Below are 22628 nucleotides of genomic sequence, written 5' to 3' on the forward strand. Positions count from 1 at the left end.
CCTGTGCAACAAGAGAACTGTTCGGTTCTGCACACATATATTTTATCTAGGATATACTGTGACATATTTAACATGTATAGGACTGCTTCCATCTGGGGGAGGGGGTGGAGAGAGGGAGGGGAAAAGTTGAAATAGAAGTGATTGCAAGGGATAATGTTGTAAAAAATTACCCAGGCATGGATTCTGTCAATAAAAAGTTGTAATTTAAAAAAAAAGAAGAAGAAAAAGAAAATGAATGTTTCCAGCAACATAGGCAATTTGTATTTTTGTGAAAAGTTGAAAGCCTGGAAAGATTTAAATGAACTGATGAGGTTACAGGATGTAGTCAAATTCTCCCCAAACCACTACCACCAAAATGATGATATATAGGGTGATATCCAAAAAGTATATTGGAGTTACAGGCTTGTATCATGGGTTATCTCAAAAGAATTTGTAGGCTTAGATAGACACATCCTCCAAAATCAAGGGGCAAAGATTTTATTGTGCTGCTAAGAGTATGCTAAATGCCTAGCAGTCTTCAGCAAGGAAAAGGGGTTTTAAACAATTAACAAGGAGGAAGACAAGTTCCTTAGCAGAGACCCATTAAAGTGTGCACTAATCCTAAAAGGAGTTTAAGATCCTAATAGGTGTCAGTTATTAGAATGCTTAGCAGGGGGCTAATCCCCTAAAGGAATTAGCAAATTTATGAAGTACAGTTTCTTTTATAGAAGAAATGTAATGGACTATCATTGTTCTATAAGAATTGATAAACAGGCTGATTTTAGAAAAGCTTGGAAAGATCTACATGATCTGATATATATAACTTAAGTGAGCCAGGAGACACTGTATACAATAATACAAGATTATGTGATGGACTGACTTTTTCAACAATGAAGTGATTCAAGGCAATTCCAATAGATTTGGGATGGAAAAAGTCATGTGCATATAAAGAGAAAATTATGGAGACTAAATATGGACCAAAGCATAGTATATATACCTTTTTTTGTTTGTTTTTTTCTTTTTTCCCCCCTGATTTTTTTTTTTTTGTACAACATGATAAATATGTTTAAAAGGATCACACATTTAATCTATATCAAATTACTAATTGTTTTGGGAAGAGAGAAAGTAAGAGGGGGGGAAATTTTGAATAGAAAGTCTTACAAGAATGAATGTTGGAAACTATCTTCATATATGTATTGGGGGGAAATGCAATTAAGAATTAAAAAAAAATTTTTTTTATAAATGTTCCTTAAGCAAATAAGTAAATAAAGTTGGGATAAAGGTAAAAATGAAAGAGTAGTGAGCAAAAGGAAGGGCTACAGTTTGTAGATATAGACAGTACTGAGAGCTTCTGCTGCTACAATAGTTATCAAGCATAATATCAAGCAATATTAATAGTAAATCAAAGATTTACTATATGCCAAATTGTGTACTAAGCTCTGAGGATATAAAGAAAGAGAAAATCAATGTCTGAAGGAGCTCACAGTGTAATGGGGAGATAACATAAAAACACTTCTATACAAACAAGATACATACAGGATAAATTGGATCATAAACAGAGGGGAGGCACTATTATTGAATGGGCTTTTGGTAAAAGTGGGATTTTAGCTGGAATTTGAAGGAAGCTAAAGAGGAAAGTATTTCAAACATGGAAAGAAAACTAGTTAAAATGCCTGTAACCAACAGATGGAATATCTTGTATGAAAAATACTAAAGAGGCCAGTGGCACAGAATATTTGGGGATGTGTGTGGAAAGATTAAGTTTAAAAAGACTAGAAAGGTATAAGGGAGGCAGGCTAGTGAGGTAAGGATTTATAAATGATGAAACTTTCTCAGTCTAAATCACATGATCTCTATACTCAGATCTTGAACCCTGGGTTGCAAGGTTCTCTGAAGATCTCTTTAGGTCTCTAAAGGTCAGACCTTCAAGAAGTCACACCCACAGGAAGTGATGTGACTCACAGGAAGCAGACATTGGTAAAGGATGGTTACTTCCTTTTAAACTATCCAATGAAAAGGTTTGGGTCTTTTCCCATTTAACCAGGTGTTCTACTTTCCGACTTCAAGTTCAAGAGCACATAACAGCAGTTGGGATGGCTCCCAGGTATGTCTGTTCCTCTCCTGTAGGGATTAAATAAATGCTTTCTCTTTGTACCTGAAGATGTCTCTGATTAGTTAATTTGGGAAAGGGGGTCTAGTACCCATTCCACACATAATGTAAAACACTACATATAATGTCAAACTTAGTTTATTTGCTGATCTGTTTTATTTTTCCTAATTTTTTTTTTGTTGTTTTAAGAGATGACCCTTTGGTAGGTGGAAGAGAAATATATTGGGACATGTTGGTGATATAAAACAAATAAAAAATCTATGAAAATGTTCAAAGAAAAAGATGTCTAAAGAAAGATTCCCTTAGCCTACCAGCAGTCTTCCATCTAGTTTGTAATCAAAACATTATCTAACACTTTTAAAACAAGCTACAAGTCTGCATTCAGCCCATATTTCTAAGCACTTGGTGGTTCCCTGCTCCCATTACCATAGCTATGAAGATTTCTTCCTCCATAATAAATCTGAACTCAAAAACATGTTCCCATAGCAATTCAGTGAAACATGATTACCAAAGCAGAAAAAGACCCATAATTGGAATCAGAAGACCTGAATTCAGATACTGATAATACCACTTACTAGATATGTTCATTTCACTGATGCCAGTTTTCTTCCTGATAGAGAATAGGGATGACAAGAGTCCGCCCCAAGAGTACTTATATTCTGCAACTCAAAGGTCTAATATGAGGAAAGCATGATGAATATGATGGGGGAACCCTGAAACAGTTCTTGACTTTTGGGGTGAGCCCTGAAACTCTCCTGACAGGGACCCATCCTTGGGGCAGTTAAATGATTTCATTAAGCTTGGTCCAGGACCACTCCCTACTTAGCTCGAACTTAAGTGGTCTCATTTAGTTAGAGATCTGAACCTGATATTTTTATTGAGTAGCTGGTTGCACCCTCTCTTGCTACTGGAAATCTAGGCCTGGGGGCAGTGACAACATTGCATTCAATTGAAACTTCCTATTTAAAGGGAAATTTTGGGGCTCATTTCTTTGCAGAGGCCTAAAAGCAGGAATCATGCCATGCCAAGGGACTTCTCTTTGGCATAGCTGCCTGTTAGGACCCCTGCCTGCTGTGAAAACTTTCTTCTCAGCGTTAACCCCTGTTTATTTCTCTGCCAGGATTTCTCTGTTAGGACCTTTATCTCTCTGTTAGGACCATGGCACTAAAGAGATCACTATCCTAGCAAAAGCTGGCTTCTCATCCAACAATAAATTTTCCTTTTTGCCACCTAAAACTCTTTGGGTTTGTAAATTTTTTCACAAAGGACCTGTGCTGACCAAAGAGGGGTTCCTATAACTCTCTGCACTGCCACTAACCTCATCACATATTGTGAGTACAATGTAAGTGTGAATAATTATATTAGTATTAAGTCTTCTATTACTGACAATAAAATTTAAATGATTATGGATTAATATTCTATGAAATAACCTGAAAAATCTAGACATTTAGCAGGTTTTCCCCCATGGGAAAATGCATTCCATGTTCCAAATAATAAATAGGCAAATTAACTTATGTAGCCGAATTGTTTTTCCTTTCACAATCTTGGAAATTACATATATGAAGATTTTATAATGATAGTCCATTGTAAAGCACTAATAATAAAACAGAACTATTTTCTAATTGTTACTACTAGATTATAATTTGTTGATAATTGCATACTAGTCTCATCACATATGTCACTGCTTTGAGTTCAAGATTTCAAAGTTATTTTAGCTTAATTTTATTTTTGTACTTTCAATTTTGTAATTCATGTATACATACACACAGTTGCAATGAGATTAGAACCTTGTTATCATATTACAGGTCTAGGATAAATCACATTTAAAAATTAGAAAAAAACTTTTAAATACTTTATAAAAAAGCTCTTTTTTGCCCCAAAGTCTCACCTAATATACCCAAGTCGAAGGACTTTCCCACTTTCTTAGCTAGCATCTTCACAAGTTGACTTTCAGAAGGGACATAATATAGTTCCAAGAAATCTGGTGGAAAAGTTTGAGCGTAGTTGTTGGGTAGATCATCAATTATTAAAGTTGGGTATCTTATAGAATTCTGAGCTTCTGGTTTGCTCCTCAAACGAAGTGCAATCAAAATTCCAGCAGACAGCAATGGCAAAAAGATTTCTAAGAGGGTTGATATAAACATGCGCTTCTAAAAGAAAAATGAAAATTCCATGTTAAACCAAAATAAGGCCCAAATAAAAGGCATGTGGAAGGGTTCTTCTTCCAGCTTCATTCCATTGTGTCCAGAAAAGGAAAGCAAGAACTGAAATGAGTCATTTGGAAGAGTTCCAATAATCTTTTTTGTAATAAACTGAACTCACATCAAAAAGATTTTCTTTGAAAATTAGATAATTATGTATGTAAACACACATATATATGTATACATAAATACATATATACACACAATATATACAGATGATGATATCAACCATTGTAGAACATTGTACATTTGCTAATCAGGTGGCTTTTGTTTTCTCTGAACAATTTTTTCAAAATTGTTTAAAAAATGTTTTAGTCTCTCTCACAGTCCTACATTTTTTGACAGATGCATCTTATACTTACCTTTAAGATATAATTTTTCCAGAGAAGAAGCTTAAATAATCTATATACTCTCATTCTTCTGTTTTGAAGAAAAGTTCACCACTATATTGGGCCAAAGGAAAATAAAAAATTATATATTTAATAAAAATAAATGCAGACTTTTTTTTCTGAGAGAGGTGAGGAGGAGAAGCAATCAATATAATAGATATCTTTTTTCCCCCTATGTTTTTTCTTTACTGTCTCTTTTCTGATTATTTCTAAGTCTGAAGTTAAAAAAACAAACAGGAAAACAAGACTGTTTAAGGGCTTTTAAAAGATAATAAATTAAGTGTTTATATCACTGTTCTTTTGTTCCATTTGTGAACTTTTTATAAGCAGTGACTGGTGGTATAGTGGAAAATTATTTGGATCAAAGGATCTGGGTTCAAATTTCATTAAAATTACTATTTCTATAACTGCAAAGCACTTAACTTCTATAGGATTCAGTTTCTCCAAGTGTAAAATGAGGAGAGCCTAATCCATGGATTATGAGTCACCTGGTGCAAATATAGATGGCCAATTTATATTTATATTTAAACTCCAAACCATGTTTCACATCCTAACCAGCCACCTCTCCCCATCTCTTAACAATGATCCTGCTACATCCAACCCTGGGTAACTTACTCAACTCTGATGTGGAAACATCACCCCAAGGTTCTGGTATTGTGCTTGGAATGCTAGCTAGCATAAACACATATAACCCACCAAATCTTGCTGGTTCCAGACCATGCTTCACATTTTATCTGGTCATAATCCACTCTGCTGACCACTAAACTTTTAGAGAAGCCACCATGGATGACAATTCATTCAGCTTTGAAACTATCACCTTGGGGCCATATACTGTACTAATTGGCGAGTCAGCCAATGAGAACATATATGGCTCACTGTACAAACAAAAAAACTCAGACCATGAATTACATTTTGTCTGATTATCCACTTCAACCTTCTCCTTGCCATTGACCTACTGTCATATAGATTATACTTCCTTCCTTGCTTTCTATCTTTTGTACTATTGCTTCTGGAAAGGGTGTATCAACAGCTCCCCTATCACTCCATTAGCCATCCCTGTGACTTCTCAAATTGAAACATTTCTCAAACCCTTATTTCCTCATGTATTACCTCTTCCTTTCAGGATAAAAGAAGCTCCTTAAAGGCAAACTTTGTCTTGCTTTTATATTTCTATTTCATTATGCTGTGCACATAAGCAGCTTGGTGATTTGACAGATAATTTGGAATTAAGAAGACCTGAGTTCAAATTCAGTCTCAGATACTAGATGTGTGGTGCACTTCTCTCTGCCTCATGCAAAAGCATAGTTGAGGAGAGAAAGCATTGAAGGCATGAGGGACTGCTAGAAAAAATGCATAGAGGCAAGAGATGGAGCATCTTATTTGTGGAGCAGGGAAGAAGTCAGTGTCATTGATCAAAGAGTACCTGTCGTGGAGTATCATATAAAAAGACAGGTAAGGTTAACATAGGCTCAATCACAAAAAGCTTTTAACACCAAAGAGGAATTTGAATTTGATCCTAGAGGCAATAGGGAGTTATTGGAGTTTATTGAGTAGAAGATTCGACTTGATTGGACCTGTGTTTTAGAAAAAATTACCCTGGTCATTAGAGTAAGAAGAGACTTGAAGCAGACAGAATCACCAGCAGGCTAATAATGTAATAATAGTCATTATATGCGAGGATAAGGGCTCATACCAGTGTGGCAGCACTATCAGAAGAGAGGAGGGTATTTACAAGAGAGGCTGCAGAAGGAATATAGATAGACCTTGACAATAGCTTGGATATGAGGAAGAGAGGGAAAAGAGATTGTGGTAAATCAATGATAACTCCTACATTGCAAATCTGTGACTACTACTAAGGCAGTGATGTACTTCATAGATATAGAGAAGTTCAGAAAAGGAAACTAGTTTAGTGAGCTCTTTTTGATATGTTAAATTTGAGATGTCTCCTGGAAGTCCAATTTGAAATATCTATCAAGTAAGAAAACTACTAGTGATATGGGACTAAAGCTAAGGACTGGATTTACTAAGGCTGAATTTACTGATCTGGAAATTATCTGAATAGAAATAATAAAATCTTTGGGAGCTGATGAATTAACATGGAGGAAAAAGTAAAGAAAGTCCAGGATAGAATTGAGGGACCTATGATTAGTGTGTGGGACATGAAACATCAGTAGGAGAGGAACCATCAAAGAGGGATTAAAAAGCCCATAAAGTAGTATTAAAAATAAGAGCTGGTCACAGTGTTTAATGCTCTACAGTGGTTAAAAAGGATTTAAAATGAGAAAAGATGTTTGGATTGATCAGTTAAGAGGTCACTGGTAAATGGAAAAAGCAGTTTTAACTGAATAATGTGGTTGGAAGGCAGAATTGCAAGGTGACAAGAACAAGTGACTTGTTTTCTTTAAGCTAGTGCTACAGATTTTTTAGGACTTTCCCAACAAAAGTCAGGGGTTTTAACCTAAATAGTACTTTTATTCTCTCTATTAACTTTTTTGGACACTCAGAGAATTAATCTCACCAAGTCAGTGGAATCACTTACCCAATCCCATTGAGAGGACTTCCCCTATGCGCCACAGAGTTCCAAGTCCCTCTATGCTGGGGGTCTCTTCTTTTTACTTTTTCCACTTTGGCTCCAACTTATTCTGGACCAATCCTACAAACTACATCAAATGTTCTGAGCTAGTTCCAATTCTGGTTTGTTCAGTAGTTTAGACTCAAGACTACAATGAAAGGATAACACATAGTGAAAAGGGTTTATTTAACAAGTATACTGAAAGAATAGTCTGTATGGACACAATATTGGTTCAGTTGTACATAGCTCTCCTATTGTTCCCACTGCCAAGTTACTTATGAGGCATATTGTATAAGAAGAATGTGCTGACTTGCACATGTGTAGAACATGTGGTTGATTCATTCTAATTGCCCTAACTACCCTGTGGGATCAGCTTTTATATCTTAACCAACTGGATGATTATATTAGTGGTTTAAACCTTAATTCACTGAACCAATGTGGACCAAGAAAAATACAAATTATGAAATTATTCATAATTTGCATACACAGAACTTGAGAGTTGAATTCATAAATAACAATATCACAAATATTTAAAAATTGGTAATACTATCAGAATGTGACAAATGATACGAAATATTAACAATAAAAAAGATATTTAAAGGGCTTCCCTTATAATCTAGAATACCAATATACAGAGAACTAAATGGAAAAAGCAAAGAATGGACTTTTTTTCAGGTATATAATAAAATATATCACATACTGGGACATAGGAAATCCCTATATATATTCAAAATGGTAAACTGCACACATTCTGTATGTATGCAATGAAATTACAATTAGATAACCATAATAAAATTAAAATTTTAAAATCTACATGGAAAATGAAAACTAAACTAATTGTGATCTGACTTCATTATGTGAGAACTGGGAATAAAGATCTTAAGAGTTGATAAATACTACTTAACATTGCAAATATTATCTATCTAAAAACAAGGATAAACCTTATATGCAAAAAAGAAGTATTTAAAGCTTTTAAAACATCAAGGGAAAGCAAGAATGTCTTCAATCACTACTATTATTTGACATACAGCTAGAAATTCTATCTATAGCCATAAGACAAGAAAAAGAAATTGAGGGAATAAGAACAAATAGGAAACAAAATCCTTCCTGCAAATAAGATTTGGAGAACCTAAAAACTGAAATAACTTCATCAAAGCAGCAAGGAAGGAAACCCACATAAATTATCACTTTTTTCTGTATAAAACCAACAAAACCCAAAAGGAAAACAGAAATTCCATTTAAATTAAGTACAGGATATATGAAATATTTGGGAGTCTATCTACCAAGGTACTTGTAGTAGTAATTGTATAAATAGAATTATAAAATACTCTTCACAAAAGACAAAAAATAATTAGAAAAATATTATATTCTAATGCTTAGATCATGCCAATATAATGAGAAACAATATTGCTTAAAATTAATCAATCAGTATCATTGAAGTATGTGAGTGTCATAGTTCATAGTTTGAAAGAACTTAAAGATCCTTTTATAGTCACAAAAGAGTTTTAGTTGACAGACTAGTCTCTAAAAGAGTCTAGCAATTAAGAGAAAATTTGGGAGAGTTTTTTATAATGAAAATCTGGGGCTTCTGTCTGCCAGCTAACAGCCTACAAAGCTACATATTGTAAAAGAGATAAGGAAGGAATCCTGGCTCCTTGTCTTTTAGATTTTATTGCTTCACATTCCTTAGATGGATATGTCTAGTGGGACATGAAAGAAGATCAGTAGGAGAGGAACCATCAGAGAGGGATAAAAAGCCCATAAGGTAGTATGAAAAAGAAGAGCTGGTCACAGTGTTTAATGCTCTACAATGGTTAAAAAGGATTTTAGATTTTGAGGAGACCCTGGACTCTGACCCATCATCTCCCACTTTCTGTCTTTTGGGGCCGGGGACCCACTATCTCTCCTTTCTATCTTTGGGGAGAGCAAATTCTAAGGTCAAGAACCAGAGGTTTCATTTTTCTGTAGGAGCCATGGTTGCTTCAAGATGGAAGGGGATAAAGAGCTGATTCTTACAGGGAAGGTCCCACTCAAAGGGGTGATGAGCTCAGAAGCAGGTCTGATGCTGGTTGAAGCAGCATTCAATGGGTATTGTGGTATTGACCATCATTTGAAGGTAAATTGACTAGAGTCTAGAGGAAATAAATCTAACAAATAGGAGGTTAGGGATCATAGCATTGCAAACTGTAAATGGGATTTCTTGGGTGGCCAAAGGTACAGCTGCCAAAAAGAGTTAGACATTGGGTAGCGGATATGACAGATTGAGGGGGATCTCCAATTGAAGACATTTCTTTTGGTAGAGCCTTCAGAAATATAAAAGTGTTTACCTCAGGGGCACAGATAGTGCCCGAAGTCAGGGTTTGTCATAATCTGATCAATGAGCCCACATGTTAAGTCAGGGAAAGCTGGAAAGCAGCACTGACAGCAGAGCCCTCAATTTGAGATATATGGTTAAACGAACAGAAAAAAAAGGTTTAAGAAATATGGAAGAAAGCAACTGACCTGCAGAGAGTATGGTCAGTTTTCTCTACCTTCCCTAAAGATTGAGGATGCCAGGCAGAGTGCAGATGATAATTTTAAGTGCCTCAGCCAGAGTTTGGGTTGTTTGTTATATGAATGCTTGGCCATAGTTATTTTGTAAAGAGCTGGGTATGCCAAAATGAGGCATCATCTCTTTTAATAGAGGCTTTGCTTTTCTTGTGCTAGCCTGATTCTTTCTCCTGAGGAATTTTCTCTGTATCTGTAGTAGAAACAGGCTTAATTCAGGAGCTATGACATTCTCTGAGAAATATAATGAGTGACTGATATCATAAGTTGGCTTTCTGATGGGATACAGTGAAGGTGGGGTTTCTGGATATCTCCACCTGGGATGGGGCTATAATCAAAAGTCCATTGAACAAAAGGCCTACTTAAGATTAGAAGTATAAGAACCAAGTAAAGAGAGTAGCCAAGAACCCCATGAAGAAGAATGCTTTGAGGTTACATTTAATTCAAAAATAATTTTCAGAAAGGGAGATTCTACTAGACTAACTGAGGCACTCAATCCTTTCCTAATAGGAATCTTGGAATAATGTGGTGTTCTTTTTCTTTTGTATAATATATGATGATTCTCTCTGGGCAGGTTTCTTGGGGAGGTTTTCTGGAGGTAGCCTTAGTTTCAGTTCAGAGTAATAATCATCTCAAATACAGCCAGCTGATAAAATCCAAATGTTTATATTCTCCTTCTGAGTCTTGTCTCCTTGCCTGGGGCTGGGCAGCTTTCTGGAGAGCCTTTCAGACCAGCCTTGGTCTCAGTGGGGGAAGTGCAGGAAGCCAGTCACCATGGTGGTGTGAGATGAAGTGAATGAATGAATCTGGTTCTGCCTCCGAGAGTGGGCTTCTTGTGAACTGACTCTCACTCTGTCAATCTTCCAAAGTGATATCTGGCTCTAGCTCAGTTCCAACTCCTGGCTTTTTCTGAACTGACTCTGACTGCAATTCACTGAAGCTCTTTTTATGCTTGGTGTAAAAACTTGACTCCTCCTCCTCCGAGAGTGGGATTGTGGGTTTCTGTCTTGTAAATCTCATACTGAATACTGACTTGTGAATCTCCCAAAAGTGTGAACTCCAATGAGTACTTAAGTGCATTAGTGAGCTAGAGAATTTGCTAAGTACCATGCTAATTTAGGCAACTGACTTATCACTTTGTAAGGATTCTAACAGAATAATCCCCTGAAAAAAGCAGGAGAGTGAGATAGAAATATTAGCTCAAATACCTATATGAGTTATATGTGTCTAGCTGCTAGTTTTTTCCTAGACAAGTATCCTCACTAAGGCACAAAATATCATATATTGGATAGGTCTGATAATTCTGACCAGCAGGTTCTCTTAGCTCAGTGGTTCTCAAACTTTTGTTTTCACTATCTTTATACTATTTAAAAAACTATTGAGGATCTGTCTGAAGAATTTTTGTTTATGTGAGTTATAGTGATAGATATATTAGAAAAAAAATAATTTGAAATTGCAGACCTTCTGAAAGAGTTTCAGAGACCACCAGAGAATCTCTGGACTTTACTTTGAGAACCACTGTCTTAGCTTGTGATCAGTATAGATTTGACAAAGGACTGTAGCTTGACATAGGTTTAGACATTTCCACAGTCTTGTCTCTGGGATTAGAAGCAGGCCTAAAGGTGTTTAAAACCATCCAAGGGTGAAAGAGAATATCCCCTCTCTTTTGCAATGGCCTGTTATAGGACAGAATGTACAAATTGGGGAACAGAATATAAGAATTGGAGTATGAAGGTCAATGTAATAGATTGGTCAGCAGCCTCTTTTGTGGCTGCAACAACAAGCCAATTTCCTATGACTTGATTCTGTGCACATCAAATAAATTATTTATTAAAAAAACATGTTTGTGCAACAGGATACACAGAACAAAGAGATGTTATTCCCACATTAAGAATAAATTTAAATGAAATTGATTTTCCAATTGATCTAACAAAATATTCCATAAATTACATCCCTCCAAGAAAACCTACTGGGAATTTCTCCACATTTCCTCCACAAACAACCAATTTATGCCTCAGGGCAAACATAGACTGCTGAAAAATCAAGACTTGTGGCAGAGAAAGGGTCCTCCGGAGACAACCCAAGAAAATCTGAAAAAAAAAAAGACCCCAGATCAGGGATTAATCAGTGTGAACTGCAAACACCTCCAGCTAGCTTTGCAGAAACACCAAGTGAGGAGCCCTGGGGGTAATTAGATTTGGCTGGAGCTTCAGTAGGAACCACAGAAATTTTCACCTGCTGGACTGTGTGTGGAGTCCGGGATCTGACTTTGGGAAGCCTGATTAAACCTCAGCTGATCAGGAATGCCAAGCCTAGATATACTGCAGAGACTGGACCCTGAGGGAGAAGGAATAAGCACACTTGGTGAGTGCAGAAGCAGTGGGGCAGGATGCTGCTGGCCTCTGGCACCTGCAGAATGGTGGAGCTTTTCATTTGGGGTTCCAGGTCAGAGGAGAGCTGAAGTGAAGCTAGAGGCACCATCCCTCTACCCCAGGATTAAAGATACATTAATAACTCTTATTTAAAAAAAAAAAATGAACCAGCAAAAAAAGAAAGAACTCAACAGAGTTCATCTTCAAAGGACACTGAAGTTAAAAAAAAAGCTTCTACCCCAAAAGAGTAATTTTAAATGGCTCCTGCACAGACAGAATTTATGGAAGAATTCAAAAAAAGAATGTAAAAGTCAAATGAGAGATATTGAGGAAAAACTAAAAAATAAAAGTGAAAACCATCTAAGAAAAAAAAAGATTATGAAAAAAAAGTTAACCAACTAGGAAAGGAGATACAGGGTCTAAAGACAAAACTCTTTGAAAATTAGAATTGGGCAAAAGGAAGCTGATGAAGTTTTAAGAGACAAGAAATAACAAAACAGTATATAAAGAATGAAAAAAATAAAACAGAATGTGAAACATCTTATAAGAAAAACAATAGATCTGAAGAAAATGTCAAGAAGAGAAAATATAAAAATATTTGGACTCCCTGAAAGCTGTAACCAAAAAAAGAACCTTAATGCAAGAAATGATTGAAGAAAATAGTCCTGGAGTGATAGAACATGTGGGGAAACAGAAACAGAAAGAAATCCACTGATCATCATTATCTCAAAGAGATCTCTTTGTGGAAAACACAAAGGAATATTATTGCCATATTTCAAAATCCCCAGATCAGAGAACATTTTGCAAGAAATATGAAAAAAAAAACAATTTAAATAACACTGGAGTTACAATTAAAATCAAACAGGACTTATCCGCAGCCACAATAAAAACCAGAGATCCTGGAATCATATCTACTAACAATCAAAAGAACTAGGCCTGTGGCCAAAAAACATCACATCCAGCAAAATTATCTATAATATTGAATGAAAAAAAGGACATTCAAGGACAGATTTTCAAGACTTTCTTTCAACCAAACCCAAACTCAATAGAAAATTTAACATATGACAGCCAAAATCAAAGATCAATTTCAAGAAACTTAACCTGAAAAATTATTTGTTTTTTACATGGAAATGTGTACCATAAGATTGACATCAGCTTTGGGTAGCTCAAAAGAATGTTTGGGGCAGAGTTAAGGTAAAAATAGTAATTATGTTATATAAATGAGGTACAGAAGAATAGACACAGAGGTTCATTAGGGGGAGAGGAGGATTTGTAGTTCTGAAAACCTATTCACATCAAAAATGGATTAAGAATAGGCAACACTACATATATAACATGAAGGATATAGCACTCTCCAAAATATATAAAGAAATAAGGGGGAGGGATGTTCAGCAGGGTAAGCAAAGGGTGAGACAAGACGACAAGGGAAGGATCCATGGGTGGAGGTGAGGTTAAGTAATAACAATGCAAGTTCAGAAGCACAATTAAAGGAAAGAGTTAGCAGGGATAAGAAAGATTTGTGTGTATGTGTATGTGTGTATGTATATATCTATACATAAATATATCCTTACTTAACTATAGCCTTTTTGGGGGAAGCAATGGGGAAGGATTGATGTAAATAATAAAAAAGAATAAAGTAAAAAAAGTACACAGCAGAGAACAAAGGAACAGCCTACAGGAAAGTAAAGTAAAGATGGATACTCATGAATATAATTTCATTTGCTATTATATATCCTTTCTTATACTGGTAATTTATTGTTATATACTTTGAATTCTCCCTGATGTTCTGCTGGGCATATGACACTGCTCTGTTTTGTCCTGTTTTGTTTTTCTGTTTGTTTGTTTTTTTTAATTTTTTTTAAAAAAAGAAAACTGGTTACACTAAAATTTTCTTCTCCAAACTATACTGACAATGTTTCAGATTTAGTTTCAGTAATCAATAATAATAATCAAAAATCAATAGGTCCCAGAGACAGTTTTATCAATCGTTCTTACATCATTTTGAAACCTCTAAAGATTTTGTTTCATATTGGTATATATCTTTAGTAATAGATAGGTGACAGGGCCAAATACTCATCTACCAAATGACTATACATTTTCATATTGGAAACAGCTAGAACTCACATATTTGCAATGTAGTCATGGCTTTTACTGACCACTTGCTCTGACTATAGAAATTTGCTATATGAGGAAAAAGTAGGAATATGATTATGACAGAAAGCATCTTTAGTTCTGTTTGACTTCAGGTATAAATCACAAATGACAACCAAATATGCAGTTACAATTCCATCCCATATCCAGACTCAGGAATAATTAGGTGTAGAACATACCTGTACTAAGGAACATAATTGGGAAACTGAGCCAGATGTAGCTTACCCTAAGAAAAGCTTACAGCTGTCTTCCACAGTTTTTGCCCAGATACAGACCTCCACCTGTAACCATTCAAGACCACATCCATCTGAGTTGTAGCATTTCTCTGGAATGGTGGATTACTGATTAATGCTCTGAAATATACATACTTGAATTCAAAACTCAAAACAACACTTACAATCCCAAGAAATTTCATCTCAAATAGCAAGTTTCATAATTAGCAAGTAATAACAGCTTTAGATTCAGCTCTCAAGGATCATATATCCTAAATAATAAGTACGGCATTGGTAATAGTAAAAGATTCATCACAAGAAATTCACAACTTATCTTGATATCTAAGCATACAGTTAAAAAATTACAACAAATTACACAAATGATTTTGCTTTACGATGCTCAACAGCCAGCAATCTAATGGGATGTAGAAATAATAAGTGTTAAGAAATGCAAAATAAAATAATTGTTATGAAACATAAAACATTTCTGTTATTAAACCACATCTTTAAAGTGACTTTAATATAACCAATTAGCCTTATCACACATAATAAAGTTTACCAGGCCTCACATAGCTAAAAGATTTCACTTAATATCTTTCAATTGTTTTTCCCTTTTTCCTTCTTTTAAACGGATCTTGATGTAAAAACCAACCATTAGAAATCATTTCTACTTAACAAATTTATAGATTATCAGTAAAACCATGGCTTGTTTGGCAACTATATAACCTATGGGAACTATATAACCCGTATGAGCTCCTTTCCTGGGGCTAGTGATTCTGCTTCTAAAATGGTTTTAAGAAACCTGGAAAGCTTACAAATTAAAGAGAATCTACGGGGACTCTTGAGAAGGGGCTACTCTGCCTTCTCTGTCCAGCTATTTTTATGGGCTTTATTCTTTGACATTTCCGCTCACATTATGTAGAGCGGATGAGAGCAGTAAATCTTTAGATCTCAAGGAGAATTGTTCTACAATACAAAACCAATCCAGATAAGGTTTTCATCTAAATCTCATCATTCCATACACAATAATTATCAGTTTTAGGTGGTTTTAAACAGTTGAAACATAGTTACAAGACAAATCTCAGCTCTACAGTCAGAGAGAACCCATTACCTATCAATTAATAATTACTGAGTTTCATAGACACGACTGGTGTAGGATTTTCTTTTTCCCAGCTATTGCAGCTTAGGAGGAGAGCTTGGGCTTCTGAACTTCCTGTTTCTTCTGATTACAACATTAACCTTTTTTCTTTATGTGAGCCAGTAAAGGATTAAGTGCCAGTTTTTATTTCAAAGTGCAGGCTTTCACTTTGAAAGTTTAATTGACCCTCAAAATGGTCTCCTGAATCATTCAAATGCAGGTTGGTTTGCTACTAGAGTTTTTAGTGACAAGAAACGGCCTTTTCTGCTTCCAGCAGTTTCCAAACTCTCAGATTCCCTACTCACGCTGTTTCCTTTCTATTTTTCTCTCTTGTTCTGATCCAACTCTCTTCTACCTGCTTTTACCATCTTCACTGCAATGAATATATTTTCTTTCTCTCTCTATCTCATTCACCCATTTTTTCAGTAAGGAATCTTACCAATTGCTTTTCCAACTAACCATTCTTGTCATTTGCTTTTTAAGTCTTTTTAAACTTTTTATAAGATTCAGTTTTTTCCCTTACAATAAATTCTACAGAGTGGTACCCTTAGATTAAGTGCCAAACTTAATGATTAATCTCAAAATTTACAAAATCTGCTAAAATGGTTTTTAGCAGTTCTGCAACATTAATCATCTCATTTTATTTCTGTAGATCCAACCTGGTCAGTGTTGAATCCACAAGAAAAGTCAGGATTTTTCCCTTTTTAAGGTGGGAGTTGGGAATGTTAATAAATCTTTCCCTGTGTTCTTCCTAACTGCACCCCTTAGAAGTTTTTTTCTTTCTATTTAAAATCTTTCAAGCTAACAAAATCTTGCTCACAGCACAAGCATGACATTCTGCAAATGCAGAAGCATGGATAGACAAAATGACAAGACTAATGCAATTAAAATGCTTGATAAGTCCCTCATGATCCTTCAAGGTATAGTGAAGTCAGACACTTGTTTGAGCTCAGCCTTTCTGAACTTGTTCCAATGGCCAAGGAGGTTCCCAAGGGGAAAAGAACCCACTTGAATGACTCGGAAATTCAGGATGAGAAGGAGCTTGAGACCTGGGATCCCATCTGCAAGACAAAATGACTTCACGACTTACGTGTAAAGTCACATCATAAACTAGAAAAGCAGGAAAGAAGATCCCTTTTATAACTATGATTAGGGAAAGAATTCTTAATCCAACAAGAGACAGAGTATCACAACAGAAACTGAGTAATTATGATGGGGGATTAGATATTTCCACCAAATCCTCACTATCTAAAAAAACCCTCTCCAAAATAGGAATTATGCTCCAGGAAAAAAGCAATTTCAGCTGTCTGGGCAATCCAGGCCATCAAGAACCAAAAGGGTTAAAACTCAATGAATTTACAAGAGAAAAAGCTAATTTCTAATTCCTAAACACACTCAACACTATTCCACCACCAGCCTTCATTCTACCAACAGCAGGACTGCAGAAGCTGGCCCATGGCTTATAACTATATGTGTCAATTCCCACTCTTCTCAAAATACTTCAAGATCCAGCAGAAATCTGCTCAATTTTGACAATGAGCAACATGATAGCAGCAAGAAACAATAGCACTCAAAAACTCATTCAGAGAACATAGGAAAAAAAGGGAAATGGGATAAACAAAGGGGTAGAGGAGGAGAGTTATGTGACACAATATGAAATTTGAGAGAAGAGCCCAGCATCCCACTTGACCAGTTCTATTTCCTCAAAAATCCTGAGGCAATGACCTACACTGGGAAACCATAACCTGTTCAGCGTGCGAAGACACTGAGGCAGCTTTGAAATCTATCTTCCATGGAATCATTAAAGGGAAAGTAATCGGAAAGTGAGCAGTGAGGGAAAATAAGAAAAACAAAATAAAAAGACTGAAATTACCCAAAAAATCTCAGGTTAAAAAAAAGCCCAATTAAAGACTGTGATCATAAAAAGATAGAGCAATAGAGGAGATATTAATAAGAATAGGAAATGGTCACTAGGGCAGGGAAAAGAAAAAGAAAAGCATCTATGAATATATACTGCAAAGAAAAATTAATCAATTTAATCAAATCAGTTAGTCAAAAAAAAAAAAAAAAAAAGAGGACTCTGTGTATTCTCAAAGGAACATGGAAGCAAAACAGGATGTTCCTGAATGGTTTAAAAGAGAAATTTGAGAAAGCAGAATTTATGGACTAAACCTCAGAGATAATTGACAGAAGGTTTTTTTGTTTTTTAATTCACAGTGACATTTCACCAAAGACACAAAAGAGAGAGTAACTGGGAATGCAAAAACATGAAAACAATGATCAATCCAACAGAAAAACAAAAAACAATAATGTTGCAGAAGAGCAATTTGGTTTGGAGTTATAATGAGAATATTCACACAGGATTCTCTTTTAAGTCAAAACTATTTGTCAAAGTGGGTAGGTGTAACTAACTGGCAATTAGGGTCAGAGGGAAGAACACTTTTCTACCATAATTTTGGCTCTAAGCCACGTTAGTAATAATAAGGCTGCTAAAAACAATCTTTTTCAGACCATAGCATAGCCACACCATCTATTAAAAACAGTCAAAACAGCAACTCAGTTACCTAGGTTTAAGGAATAGTGTACTGGGTAAAATGTTCTTTCTGTGAGCCCAGTAAATCTAAATATATTTTATATTAATGATTTTTTTAAAAGTTTATGATAGTAATTTTCATAAACTAGTCTAATGCCCAAGGTTAAGGTCCAGAATCTCTACAACAACATTTTTAAAAAGCAAAAAAGCTTCTATACAAATAAAATTAGTACAATTAAAATTATAAGATAATTTTAGAATAAGTTAACTGGGAAAAAATATTTGCAGTAAATTCCTCTAATAAAGATCTGATATCCAAGATGTATAGGAAACTGATTCTCTAATTGATAAGTGATCAGAGGATATGAACAGGTAGTAAGTACTCAAAATAAGAAATCTAGGTTTTCAATGACTATTAAAAAAAATGGTGAAACCATCTCATTTATTTAAAAATTATCTTATTGAGTTAGAAAAAATAGTAATAATAGAAGAACAGTCAGGAACTTCAAAGGGGGGCTGGGAGAAGGTGATATTTGCAAAGGAGACACTATTATCAAACCTTAAAACATTAAAAGGTTAGAGTGTTGTTGAAGTATAAAATGGATTTAATTTTGATTATTTTAAATTTAATTCTCTTGTATAAATAAAACTTATGCAGCTAAGAACAGAAGGAATGAAGAAAATTTGGGGAAAAAACTTTCATAGACATTTTCTCTGATAGAATGTTGACTGGATTAGAATATTACTGTGGTGTAGGAAATCATGAGCTGGTTGATTTAGAAAAACTGGAAAGACCTGGACTTATTAAAAAAAGATGCTCTCCACCTTCAGAGAAACAAATGACAAGTAGAAATAAACATAATATAGTCATATGCATATGTATGAGTGCATATGTGTATGTTTAGAGATATTTATGATTAATTGTAGGGTTAACTTCTCTCAGTCTCAATATTTTAAATAAAATTTAATTGGGTTTGAATATATGACCTCTAAGATCCCTTGCAGCTTTAAATGTGATCCTGTGTCCTGCCAGGTTTTGTTCCAATGACACAATCTTCTAGAACTAAGTTTTTGTCAATGTCACATTGAAACATCTTTAGTGAAAAAATATTTTATGTTTCTTCCACAAACCTACTGAATTCAGTCTCCTGATTCCATCCCGTTCTAAAAATTAACCCCATCAAAATAATGTACATCAAACACCTTTGATAAAAGCTCTGCAGGTGGAATTAACACCACCATTCCCTCCACGGGCGTCCCTGACTTGGACAAGGATGCTGGTAACGTCTGCCACTTATAAAACGCAAATCCCTCTTCTTTGCGGCATAACTGAATAGCCCTTCTCAAACATCACAAAAAGGAAGGCAAAATTCACAAGCAGCGTGCGTCCGGGGTGGCTACAAGCCGGAGGGATCTGCGCATGCGCCTGCGCGAACCCGGAGGGCCCACGCTGCTAGGGTAGAAGCCGAGTCCCCAGGAGCGCGGTAAAGGGTGGGGGAGGCTGGGGAGTGAGGGGAGGCTGTTCCCTAACCTTGATAATCCAGGCTAGCCCAGATGAGGAAAACTGGGGGCGACGGACAAGGCTAGGCCTGCAGGGCCACGGTTCCTCCAGTTCCGCCCCCAGCTCTCCTGATACCTCTAGAGCCAGTCAGTGGCTACGGATCCTCAAAACCAAGGCAGAGCGGCCCAAATCGTACAACAGGGACCAAGGTGAGCAAGCACCCGCCACCTGACACTCAGGCGGCCCAACGGCCTCCGCTGTCGTCATGTGACCCGGGCCCCAGCGCGCATGTGTGGTAATCCAATAAAGGATTCCAACTCCGGGGAGCACGCTCCCCCCTCCCACTTCTTAGGCGAGTGTGCCTGCGCATGCGTGGTAAACTATACAGTCAACGTTATTTACATCTCGGGCAGTAAAGGATTCTGGGCTATTCTTCTAGGGCGAAATTGAGTTTGGGTAGGGACCATCCTCCCTCAAAGGCAGGATTTTCAATAAGATGTCACCCAAGTTCTGCAACTTTGCCTTCATCTTCATTCTTTCTGTTTCCCTCACTTTTCACCTCCAGTCCGAAGGTTTTAAGTCAGTTCCATCTCCCCAATACTTTTCTGCTGCACTCACACAACCGGCACTTCTCACTAACTAATTGGATTGGCCTCTGCTCTACAAACCAAACTCCACAGAAGTTGTTTGTTTTTGGCTGAGGCAGTTGGGGTTAAGTGACTTGCCCAGCATCACACAGCTAGGACGCATTAAGTGTCTGAGACCACATTTGGACTCGGGTCCTTCTGACTTCAGGGCTGATGCTCTATCCGCTGCGCCACCTAGCGGCCCCATCAAATGCTGTTGTTTTAACAGAAATATCTGTCGCGTCCCTCCCCGCTCCCCATCCCTATATTGTTGCCATTGCCCTCAGATTATTTCTAGGCTGTAAATCAGAGCTGTGTTTTAACAGCTTCCTCTCTGGCACATTTTTAAGTTTAACCTGCATTACAAACATTATTATTTTCTCAAGTCCAGAGAAGCAACAAAACAATAAACCAGTCCCTAATTGGTAGTATGCCTAGTGTAAATGCTCACACAAAGTTTGGCAAATTTTACAATGCCTCTTCTGGATCAACAGGAACAGGTTTAAACACCCAGAATAATAAATTTCTCGCTTGTCTTTCTAAATCTATTACATATTATTATTCCCCTTCACCTTGTGTTCTAATTAATTTTTTTGAGGGAGGGACTTGTATGTGTTTTAATTAAACTGGATTGCTAGATATTCCCAGTACAGGTTGGATGCACTGCCTCCCTAGCGTCAGAGCATAGGTCAAATAGCTACTTCCCTTCAGAAAGCTTTTCCAATCCCCTCCCACTCTCTCAATCATCCCGCCCCCACCTCAACACAAGGTGATCCACTGGAGAAGGAAATGACAAACCACTCTAGTATTTTCTCAAGAAAAACCCATGGACAATATTAAAATGACAAAAGATAAGACTCAGGAGCTCAGAAGGTGTCCAATGCACTATCAGTGAGAAGTGGAGGACAACTCTAAGTGATTTCAGGAAGAATGAAGAGACTGATCCAAAGACAAAAGGAAGATCAGCTGCAGTTATGTCCAAAGCTGTAAAGATCAATATTGCGTAGAAATCTGAAATATAAGATCTATGAACCAAGGTAACCTGGATGCGGTCAAACAGAAGATGGAAAATTTAAACATTGATATCTCGGATGTCAGTTAACTTAAATGGATGGGAAGGGTGAATTTAATTATAGTCATCATTACATATACTTCTGTGGAGTAGATGTATTAATAGAGAGGCCTTTATACTCAATAAAAGGATGAGAAAAGTAGTATTGGGGTATAATCTAAAAAATGACAAGATCTGTTAGAATACAAGGCATCACAGTGATACAGGTCTATGTCCTAATAAATACTAATGCTGAAGAGGCCAAAGTTGATACATTCTATGAAAAAGCTACAACATCTTTTAGAAATAACACCAAAAAAGCCATATTCATCATAGGAGATTGAAATGCTAAAGGAAGAAACCAAAGTATAACTGGAATAAAAGCTAAGTTTATCCTGAGAGTACTTAATTAAGGAAGGCCTAAACTGAGAAGAGTTTTGTCAAGCTAATCTATAGGTCATAGCAAACACTTTTTTTCAACAACCAAAAGGTGACTTTACATGTGGACATCACCAGATAGTGATAAGGAACTCGGTGTAATGAAGAAATCCTAGGATAAGAATCTTACAAGTTCCAGCTAAATTTAGCTATTCACTGGCCCCTAAATTTTATATTCCTTTTTTTTATTTGGAATTTTTTATTTTTTAAATAACAGCTTTTTATTTTCAAAATATGACAGTTTTTAATATTCAGCCTTGCAAAACTTTGTATTTCAAATTTTTCTTCTTCCTTTCCCTCGACCCCTCTCCTAGATAGCAAGTAATCCAATGTATGTTAAACATGTTCAATACTATACATTTCCACAATTATCATGCTGCACAAGAAAAATCAGATCAAAAAGGGAAAAAATGAGAAAGGGAAAAAAAGCAAGTAAATAACAACAAAAAAGATGAAAATTCTATCTTGTAATCCATACTCAATCTCCAAAGTCTTCTCTCTGGATGTAGATGGCTCTCTCCATCACAAGCCTATTGGAATTGGCCTGAATCAACTCATTGTTGAAAAGATCCTTATCCATCAGAGTTGATCATCACATAATCTTCTTGTTGCTGTGAAAAGTGTTCTCTTGGTTCTACTCATTTCATTTAGCATCATTTCATGTAAGTCTCTCCAGATCTTTCTGAAATCATCCTGTTGGTCGTTTCTTACAGAACAATAATACTCCATTAAATTCACATACTATTAACTTATTCAATTCTCCAACAGATGAGCATCCATTGAGTTTCCAGTTCATTGCCACTACAAA

The 22628-nt window shown here is 36.1% G+C and overlaps 1 protein-coding gene across 10 annotated transcripts in view; it reads right to left on the reverse strand.

Moving 5' to 3' along the window:
- Positions 1 to 20000, reverse strand: part of LOC100913752 (ATP-binding cassette sub-family A member 3) — a 243396-nt gene extending 223396 nt beyond the window's left edge. For 3 of the 10 annotated variants that reach the window (XM_031963830.1, XM_031963855.1, XM_031963799.1), the window contains exons 1-4: positions 19736 to 20000; positions 7219 to 7399; positions 4653 to 4733; positions 3978 to 4239 (exon numbers count right to left, since the gene is read on the reverse strand). In XM_031963830.1, the coding sequence (XP_031819690.1) occupies positions 3978 to 4239; positions 4653 to 4706 (316 nt within the window). In that variant the 5' untranslated portion in view covers positions 4707 to 4733; positions 7219 to 7399; positions 19736 to 20000. Of the gene's footprint in view, positions 1 to 3977; positions 4240 to 4652; positions 4734 to 7218; positions 8459 to 14546; positions 14603 to 19735 lie in introns of those variants that run through there. The other 7 variants (XM_031963806.1, XM_031963816.1, XM_031963822.1 and 4 more) reach the window with 7 other exon arrangements.
- Between the last annotated feature and the right edge of the window lie 2628 nt (positions 20001 to 22628).

This window comes from Sarcophilus harrisii, chromosome 1 (assembly GCF_902635505.1).
Source record: "Sarcophilus harrisii chromosome 1, mSarHar1.11, whole genome shotgun sequence".
NCBI lineage: Eukaryota > Metazoa > Chordata > Mammalia > Dasyuromorphia > Dasyuridae > Sarcophilus > Sarcophilus harrisii.